The 9,697-nt window shown below is 38.8% G+C and overlaps 2 protein-coding genes across 2 annotated transcripts in view; one reads left to right on the top strand and one right to left on the bottom strand.

Moving 5' to 3' along the window:
• ZNF423 (zinc finger protein 423) overlaps nt 1-9,697 on the top strand; it is a 422,985-nt gene that overhangs the window by 42,384 nt on the left and 370,904 nt on the right. The window lies entirely within an intron of this gene.
• On the bottom strand, nt 1,403-8,927 carry CNEP1R1 (CTD nuclear envelope phosphatase 1 regulatory subunit 1). Its single transcript, XM_083750584.1, has 6 exons — nt 8,362-8,927; nt 6,529-6,600; nt 5,223-5,296; nt 4,456-4,565; nt 3,902-3,956; nt 1,403-3,223 (listed from the first exon to the last, which is right to left on the bottom strand). The coding sequence occupies exons 1-6, from the start codon at nt 8,384-8,386 to the stop codon at nt 3,182-3,184; spliced, it is 378 nt and encodes a 125-aa protein (XP_083606710.1). The 5' UTR covers nt 8,387-8,927; the 3' UTR covers nt 1,403-3,181.

The raw sequence follows: 9,697 nt of genomic DNA, 5'->3' as shown, positions 1-9,697 counted from the left end.
AAATTAAAACAGTAAAATTACCAACAAAAGACTATTAAAAACAGCTATTTAAAAACGTTCAAAAATCAACAGTAAGCATGAAAAGATTAAATGGATGTTAGCATTCTACATTTCTGGATAGGCTTGCATAAACAAAAATGTTTTAAGCAGGTGCCGAAGAGTACAGCGAAGGCTTCTGTCTGATGTCAACAGGCAGGGAGTTCCAACGAGTAGGTGCTGATATCCTTAATGATTGATAGGGTCTCACCCATCAGCAATTGTGTTGCAGCATTCTACATTAAGTACCATTTCCAGATCAAGTACAAGGGAAGCCCCAATCAAATATTGAAGTTACCAATATCTGAACTACTGTGGTCAAGCTGAGTAATTAAACCAGGGGGATCCCTTAGACTCATACTGACTGTCCTAAGCAATTGGGGGGGGGGTGGAGGCCATAGTTTGGATTTATGCAGCTTGAAAGTTTCTGCAACTTAGGAAAGCCAGACTGCAAATTTTTTGGAATCAAGCTGGTGGCAACATGAACCCAAATATATAACATTGCTGTATAGACTTAAAACTAATTAAAAACAGAACCTATCATGATCTGGAAAAACAAAAATTGAGATTTATGCAATGTTCAAAGCTCTTACATCTTCACATGATCTGTAATTTAGATATTAAAAAGATTTTCAGTACTGTAATACTAAGCATCAAGTCCTCCTTTAGTTGCTTCAGTATCAAAGCATCTAATAACTGCCAATTTAGGTGATTGTTTTCTTGTATGAAGGGGTTGCATGCATGGCAAACAAACCAGAAAGTTTCCCCTTAACATTTATAGCTTACCAATTACACCAAACTGGGAAACTGCTTAGTAATGGCTTCAGAACAAGACAAGACATTAAACCAACTTCAAACCACAGTGGCTTGTTCTGAACCCCTTAGCCAGAGTTTCATGTTTCAGAAGCCACGGGAAACTATGGTTAATGGAAGACTTTCTGGTTTGTTCTCTTACTTGTTATGTCAGTGGGTCAGCATTTAGAACCAAATACTTGTTCTAATAAGCCCAAGATATTACTGAATACCATTAATGACAAAACTCATATGACTATATTTAGATAAAGTTCTCATCCAATTAAGTGATCCATCTCTAAGTTGCCCCAGACTGCTAAAGACTGTCATGGCTGTTTTGGATCTTGTCTGAAATTTTGCAGGAATACAACTACAGTACTGTATGAAATTCCACACCTATCCTGTAGATGCAGAATTGCAGAAGCTGACCTACCCTATATATCTGAAGCAGTTTTTTAAAAAATAGAATTTTCAAAAGTTGGTAACATGAGATGCATTAAATGTGAAATTAATAGATTTCAGCACTCCTAACATTTATATACTTGCAATTTCAAATACAAAAGCCAGCAAACATATTATAAATAAAATGTTTATTTTGTACACATTTCCTACAAAAATTTACAGCACTTAAAAACACAGGTGGAGCAAGAAATGCATAGAAGACTTCGAGAGCACAGGATTTAATTGCAGCATTCAAAGGAGAATTAAACATTGACACAAGTGTAGTTTTGGTTTCCTGTATGTACAAAATCTTCCTTGTGGTGCAGCATTTCCTACACTGCCAGTTGCTTTGTGCTCTTAAAGTTTTATACTCTTCTTAAAATAGCTTGAAACAGGTCTTATAAAAAGGCACAGGAAGGATTTAAAATTAAATTGCTTTTTGTCAGTACTTCAAAGTCATACTATGTGTAACAGCCACTTTTAAGTTTTAACACTTTTCTGTACTAAAGGTAGATTCAGATGGCTGATTTTGCCTCTTCACAAAGCTATTTCAATTGCCATCCCCTATCCACCAAGTTCCACGGGCATTTAAGGATAGAGAATTTGACTCAGTGGCTACTATGCATTTGTCATGCCTGATTAGGATGATCCAACTGGGCAAAGGGAGGGAAATAGATGGTCCTGCATTAAGTGTCATGCTGCCTGTTCATATAATCAGATAGCGTGCCACAGCTTCACATACTCCTCCTCCTCTGGGCATCTAACCCTCTCTTGCAATATCAATAATGCAGCTTATGCTCCACTGCATAGTGAATTAATGCATTATGCTAACATTTCTGCCAACCTTAGCTAATGTCAAACCACAGTTTGCAGCAGTGATTCAAAGCAGGCTTGAAAACTGGCTTGGCACCAAATGTGGTTAGCAAAAACGCTGGCACCAAGGAAGCAGTAACTTTCGCTAGCTCAGAAACTGAAAAGAAGTTTCATGTGAGAGGGAAAAGCACACACAGGTCTGCAGGTTGCCTAATGATGCTTAAGGAATCAGGCAGCATTATGCCAGACTGGGCCCAAAGGAAAGTCTGAATCTACCTTGAGCTTTGTTACATTTGTGGCACTTTCTTTTTATCAAGTAATCTGAAGTTGAGCAATACTAGTTTCATGGCAAAACTACCACAGTGTAAATTTCACGTACAATACATCATTACTGTATGTCCCAAACACACAGAGGTTTTAAAATATTAAAAGCCTAAACATAGAATTTGCTGAAAATAGGCTACTGCTAATGCAATGAACTGAAGAACAGGAGCTTTTGTGACAAAATTCAAAGTAATATGCACCAAGAATAGTTCTGCCAGAAGAATTTTTATATATAAAATGCAGCGTTGGATGGGGAGGGAGATAGCCATGATTAATGAACAAATGTAATGGTAAAATGCTGTGTGAATGGCAGGTTTAAGTATCTCTTCAAATACTGGTTCCATTTTCTATTTACACTGATTTTCACATCATAAAACCCATTGAGTCCTTTTCTAAATAGAGGCTCCCACCTTGCTGAAGATGAAACCCCAGAGACATACTAATACTGTGTGGCAGGGTTGGAGAACCTGTGTCCCTCCAGATGCTATTGGACTACACCTCCCATTATCCCTTACCCACAACTCTGTTTGCTGGGGCTGATGGGAGTCAGAGTCCCCCAGCATTTGGAAGGGTACAGCATACTGCTGCCAGAGAAGGAACTGAAAGCATAAAACAGACAAGAAAACGCAAGGAAATTATGAATAAATAAACCAGATGTTTTCACGCTTTGGCCGTCAACTCAACACCCCACAATCCCATTTGGCCTCACTCTCTCAAACAAAGTTCTTTTCTTACATTTCCACAGCAGCGAGTAGAGTTGAAGGGAAATGATGGGTTACTGGACGTGAAGCCGGGGTTTCAATATTAGTTTTCCAGTCTGGGGAAGAAAGAAATCACTTTCACATTACAGAAACTCCTGCTATGTTGGGATTACTTCTCCGTCGTCTTGCTAAGCCTATGCCAACTTGCTGTCCAGATGTTTTGAACTACAACTCCCATCAGCCCCGTCAGCATGGCCATCTGGAGAGAGCCAAGTTAACAAAGGCTGATCTAGCTTAAAGAGTGGAAACTGAGAACAGAGTTTGTTTGCAAGGATTATGAATCTAATTGATTAGTTATTAGAACAATTCTTTTCTTTTTTATATGCAAACTACAATCATAGGTTACCAGTCCCCTGTGCAATGAATCTACATAATTTATAGATTTTTTTTCATGCTACAGGCCAAAGATAGCACAATATTCACCCTGATTGATTTTTCATTTCTTAATAATTTAGGGATTTCATGTCAAATAAGGAGGCCACTCAGGTTTGTCTACTAGCAACATTATAAGGAATATTTAGGCCACTTCTTATAGAAGGATATAGGGCAAAAAGATCCTTAATGTCTTAGTCCCAAGCAGAATAGACCACCTCGAGTCCACTGATGGGAGGAAGAAACTAGAAGCACATAGAGTAAACTGAGAACTTAAAGACAATAGAGGCTATAAGACAATGTGTATTGGAAGATTATTAGGGGAGGAGACACATTCAGCCAGGGAAACCAAAGCCACTTACATCATCACAGGACATGTTGTATTCTGCCAGGACTGTTCGACATCGCGCTGCTATGCTGAACAGAAAACATCAAAGAAACATACCAGTCTCTAGAGTCAGGGCAAAGCAAAGCAAAGTGATTGCACTAGAGAGAAGAGGCACTGAAGGTCAGGTGGGGAGGTCTCGGGCTGCATTCAGCCCTTGGGTGGTGGTTTCCCACCCAAGTTGTATGCTCTCTGTATTTTATTTATCTGTAAAGTAATAGGTAGCAAAGTTTTGTGGCTATCTTTGCACTCCAGCTATATCCTGGGAACAATTACCATAGAGTCGTTTTGCAGAGTGGCTGTAGGGTCACACACAATTGTGGAAAGTGCCACCCTGAGAGATGATCTTATTCACATGTCACCACAAAGAAGGGAGTACAGGAGCTTAGGTCCATACTCCCCGTTCAAGAAAAGTGTTCAAACTCTCTCTGTTCTCAGAGAGAATAGAACAGTAGCTAAAAGTTTCTTCAGTTAAAATTATTGCCAGTGTGATCATGGTTAAATATATGCCAGGTACTGAATAAAGGATACATTGAGGGTGCCACCACTCTTTTATGTATTCCAGCAAAAAACAAACCTATAAGAGTAATACAGCTAACTGTGAAGAATGGATGATTCCATAGAGATGTGAAGAAAGAAACCTAGGAGAAAACCAAACAACACTTTATACACGATTAGCTTGAAATTAATACAATTAATTTTAAAAGAAGCATATTGTACAGTCGAGAATGAGGAGCAAACAAGTTACTAATTTTAACACTAATATAAGGTGGGATTAAATTATTACCTTAATTTAGAAATTAATATATAAAGTAACAGATTTGATTTCCCTCTCCTTCGCCACTGTGAAAACAGGATGCTGGTCAAGGCAAATCTTTGGTCTGATCCAGCAGGGCTCTTCATAAGCTCTGACTGACATAAAGGTCCCAACTTCCTACCTTTGCAATTATGAAGTGTCCCAAAGAATAGGCACATAGATATGATCTTAATAACATTCTAGCTACTAGATTAAGCTATAACCTAACAAGCCAAAAATCATGATGCAATCCCAGATCCCAGATCGCTGGTTGTAACACAAACATTGTTCTAGTCCACCCTGAAGGATAGAAATACTGAACTGACACTAAATACGATGTCTAAGTTTGGCTATAGGATACCATGGGGAACTTTCCAGCAGTCTATAAAACCTGTTAATACAGTATATGCATAGCATTATGCATGAATTTATGCCACAAGTTCAAATAGATTAAATAGGAAAGCAACACAGTAGCAAGACATTTGAGAATGCTACTACCCACCTTCTGCGTTTCAGGATCTATTAACCAGTTCCAGGCACCAGTTGCTGTACAGACTGATACGACTATAAGTATTACTAATGGAAAAGGAAAATGTTAGAAGCAATATATTTGCACAACATATAAGGGATAACTTCTAAAAAAGGTATTAGTTTTTCTCAAAGAACATGACAGTCATACTAAATTGGGCGATTTACGTTCCACTGAAATAAGTGGAACCTGCAGTTCATTGAACAGCACTTCCTGTACCTCATTCATCCTTTAAAAAATATCTGCACAGGAACAGCCATCAATAGATAATTCTATGCAATTTCCAAAAGGCACAAAAAGTCGGAAGAACTGCCTTTTATTAGGTTAGCTAGTAATTTAAATGTGTTGCAAATTTCCAAGTTCAATAAATACCTCTCCAACACATGGGTATTCAGAGCAGAAGTAACCTCTCTTCCATAGGCAACAATTAACTATAGCAGTATTCAGGCATTCCTCACATGAAAAATAGAAGCACAGTAAAGGGGGTTGCAGTGTTGTGCATTTAGCCCCATCCCTAATGTATTGGGGCACAATTTCTATCACTGAGTGCTGCTCCATAGACGGAAGCATGCCTCCATTCAAAGAGCAGACTCTTTGACAGAAGTTACGCCCTAAAACAGTTTGCCCCTCTTCACGCAAGTAATGTATGAAGAGGACTTCTATTTTCATAGAATTAGCATGACTATTCATTAACTAGCAGCCTTGTATGTGGAATTCCAATAAATCAAAAAATCAGTGCAGTTTTGAAAGGTTCAGTCTGCCATCTTGGTTCAAAATAGAATCCAATTGTATTCAAATATAGATGTTTGCTCCTTGATCTCAGGAATCATCATGTAAATTTTGGTGGCAATATCTTAAGAGGTGTTCAAACACATAATGAACATATAGTAGACACATAGGCAGATAAATAGAGATCTTTCATGTGGGAAATCCAGAATAAAACCCTGCTCAGCTGTAAAGGAATCACAAGGGTCTTGAGTAAATATCTCTAAGCCTAACCTACTTTGTAGGATTGTTGGTATGCCAGAAAAACAAAACAAAAAAGTTGCTGTCCTCATCTTAGTTCCAAAAATAATTGCTTTCAGAAGTTCAGGACACCACTGTACTATAGTTCTCTTTGGCAGTAAGACAGTATTATTTATCATCTTTTCTTATGCAGAATTTTGCATCACAAATATATCATAAAAGCTACTGAAATGTTAATACTACACTATGTAGGTACAATTTGATCGAAGCATTTATAGGCAAATTTGTACTGCTCTTAGAGAGCTTGACTTACTTCTCCAGCGTCCAGTAGCTGGTTGTAAACAAGCTATATATTCAGTAAGCCTTCTTTCAAAAGCCTTGAGATCTGAAATAAAGAAAGGCAACCATCTAATTAGACTTATGCTGAAATACTGTACTGTTTTTAACAGTTGATTGGGAGCCGCCCAGAGTGGCTGGGGAAACTCAGCCAGATGGGCGGGGTATAAATAATAAATAATAATAATAATAATAATAATAATAATAATAATAATAATAATAATTATAACAACAATAATACTATACTTACTGGAAGTAAGCATCATTGAACAAAATGGGGCTTACTTTTGAGTAGACAAGTGTTGGATTGTGGTGTTAGACTGTTTTAAATTTACTTTACACTAGTGAAAAATATGAAGTAGGGCAGACTTTATCCCAGATTAGTTAATCAACAACACATTCACTAGGTTTGACCACCAGCATACAGCTCTCCGCAGTTTACCCAAAGGGAATGTAGCACACAATTGAAAAAAGGTTTGACTATCCCCATCATGCACATTTTGCAGACATTAAGAGGCGGCTTTCAAAACACTCAGCATAGTTGCCTCTATAACAACAATAAACAGTACCAATAATAGGTCTAAAATAAGGTCATATTGCACCATCTGTGAAATATCCCCTAAACCCTGCCTTCAGTAATTTTGTTCTTTTTGACAAAAGTTCAGTTACTAGTGGCTTCAAAAAAACTCAACAGATTTGCTTGTGTTCCTTTTAACAACCACCTGATTTGCAGAAAGCAATTGAGGAGCAACTTGAAGGCATGGAGATAAAAAAAATACTGTCTTATACTGGTGTCTAAAAAGGAAAGTGTTTTGTAGCACTTATTTATGTTATCTATGTATCATTTTCCATGAAACCTCCGGAAGTTATTTAACATTGGAATTGTATTTAAAAACAATTTAAATTCCACTACGGATACAGATTGGGATTTAAAAACAACAGCAAAACCCTCAATTCAAGAGGCTTGTTGGAAAAGGAAGATCATGAATTGGTGCCAAACAGATATTATTTATTTTATTTCACAAAATTTATACCACTTATTTATTTTTTTTAAAAAATCAAATTAGTTTAGAATGAGAATAAAACAATAAATAAAATTATCAGTAGAAACAGTTAAAAACAACTATGCAAAATATTCCAAAATAAAATAAGCAAATAAACTAAAAACAGATTAAAACATACATCAACATTCTACATGTCTGGGTAGGGAAAGGCGCCTGCCTTATATCCATAGGCAGGGAGTTCCAAAGTGTAGGTGCTGCTACACTAAAAAAATCTTATAAATGCAGAACGGGTATTATGTGGCACCTGCAACGGTGCCAGTTCCGCAGACTGGTGAAGTGGGCATATATGGGGGTGAGGCGCTCTCACAGGTAAACTGGCTGCAAGCTTCGATGGGTACAGCACTAACAAAATGTTATTGTGGTGTAAGCTTCCGCAGACCTGAATCCACTTCACAAAAGCTTATGCCACCGCAACAACATCTGTTAATCCTTACCCAGTGCCAACAAGACTGTCATGGTACGACTCGTCTCTCAAGGACCAGTCTGCTGTTTCAAGGCACAACCACATGGGCCAGTTGGATAGTTGTCAGCCCTGCAGCGGGAGGACAATTTAATCGGGAAGACTAAGTTTTGCAGGTCCAGCCGCTTTCTTTCTCTTCCGCGGCGGTTCACTGCCTCAGAAACTCGTTTGGGGACACTGAGAGGAAGAAAAGGAGGATACAGGACAGGCAAAATGTCCTTTCCCTGGAGGGAGGCTGGTGCCTTTATGACGCCCCCTACCCCGCCTCAGGGGAACCCCGAATTACCTTCCGCCTGTTCCAGCGAGTTCATTGTGAGGGCCAGGGAATAAGGAGAACTCGCAGACTACCACCATTCACAGACGCAAAGTCTATGGTTTCCTTCCTCTTCCTCCACCTACTCCCTTTCATGTAGCGCCGTAAGCTCTCGAACTTCCTTCAAATCAATGACAGCGTCGCTTCTTTCTATTGGGCAGTTTCTCCCTCAAGCGCCCGCTGTCCAACAAACCTCATCTTCATTGGACAGGCTACGTATGGGCAAGAGGCTGAAGAAGGGAGGTGAAGGGAAAGGGCAAAGAAGAATACGCATGCGTAACGGTCAGTAGCGTTGTGCCGTCGACCACCCATCGTCTGGTCCCTAGAATTTGTTAAAAGTTGCTGCAAAAGATCCTTACGTTCCTGCTGTGTCTTTGCAGAGGTTTCACTGACAGTTAATTGACCGATGAACGTTATATATTTGCACTTCCAGGGTGGTTCACAAAATAGTGCAAACAAATTCTAAAAGATCACATTAAACTTCTGTAAGGTATTATTACCACTATCAGCACCACTACTATGCTTATTATCCAGGTCTACTACTGTAAGAGACAGCAGGAACTACAATTGCTTGGATTTCTTGGTGCTGCACATTATTTGCTGCCGTTGTTTATCCCACAGTGTTAAAGAAAAACCCAGGCACTATTTAAAAATTAAGAATTTAAGACAGTCCTTGCCAGTCTTCACTAAAAGCACTAAATGCCTTCACTATAAAATAAGGGATCTCTGATTTGACCTTTGTGAGGTTTGCTGTGTCACGCTGAATTATTTGATAGCTTGTTATTTAACTTAATTTTTTTAAAAAAACAACAACACCTAAGGGTAAAGTAAGTTCTAACTCAGGCTAAACCAACAGTGAGTTACTTTTAACTCAGAAATAAACCTCACTGGAACTTATACCCCCAGGATGAAGCAAAAACAGGATTGGAGCCATGCAGCCATGTCCTCTAGTTGCTTATAATTTTAGACCAGTGTTTGAAACTCCCATTATTCTAGGGGCATTTTGCGACAGGGAATTTCATTAGCGGGAGCAGCTTCTGAGTTCTGGGCGCAGTACTGCGCCTAAGATTTCAGTTTAAAACTGCAGAGTGGAAGGAAAGGGGGACCTTTTTCTGCCTCCCCACTTCCAGTTACTCTGAAGACTGGAGAAGAGACCCTCTTAAGAATATTAGGGGGCTGAGCAGGGGAAGGACTAGAGACAATGTGAAAAACGAACATAATATTTTAGGGGCAGTTCATTCATTTTCAGCTTTCTATTCTTGTTATGAAAAAAACACACCTAGACATTCCGTTGTTGCGCCCACACCCT

This window comes from Podarcis gaigeae (genome assembly GCF_964106915.1).
Source record: "Podarcis gaigeae genome assembly, chromosome: 8".
In the NCBI taxonomy this organism is placed as follows: domain Eukaryota; kingdom Metazoa; phylum Chordata; class Lepidosauria; order Squamata; family Lacertidae; genus Podarcis; species Podarcis gaigeae.
The sequence above is the reverse complement of the archived record's forward strand: the minus strand, read 5'-3'. Positions and strand labels throughout refer to the sequence as shown.

Excerpts from the sequence above, each read along its gene's own strand:
- CNEP1R1 (XM_083750584.1), bottom strand. The coding sequence starts at position 8,386 with ATGAACTCGCTGGAACAGGCGGAAG. Across the intron at positions 4,566-5,222 it reads TAGATCCTGAAACGCAGAAG|GTTTCTTTCTTCACATCTCT; the intron begins GTGGGTAGTAGC and ends GTTTTCTCCTAG. Across the intron at positions 3,957-4,455 it reads AGAGTGGTGGCACCCTCAAT|CATAGCAGCGCGATGTCGAA; the intron begins GTATCCTTTATT and ends TTTTCTGTTCAG.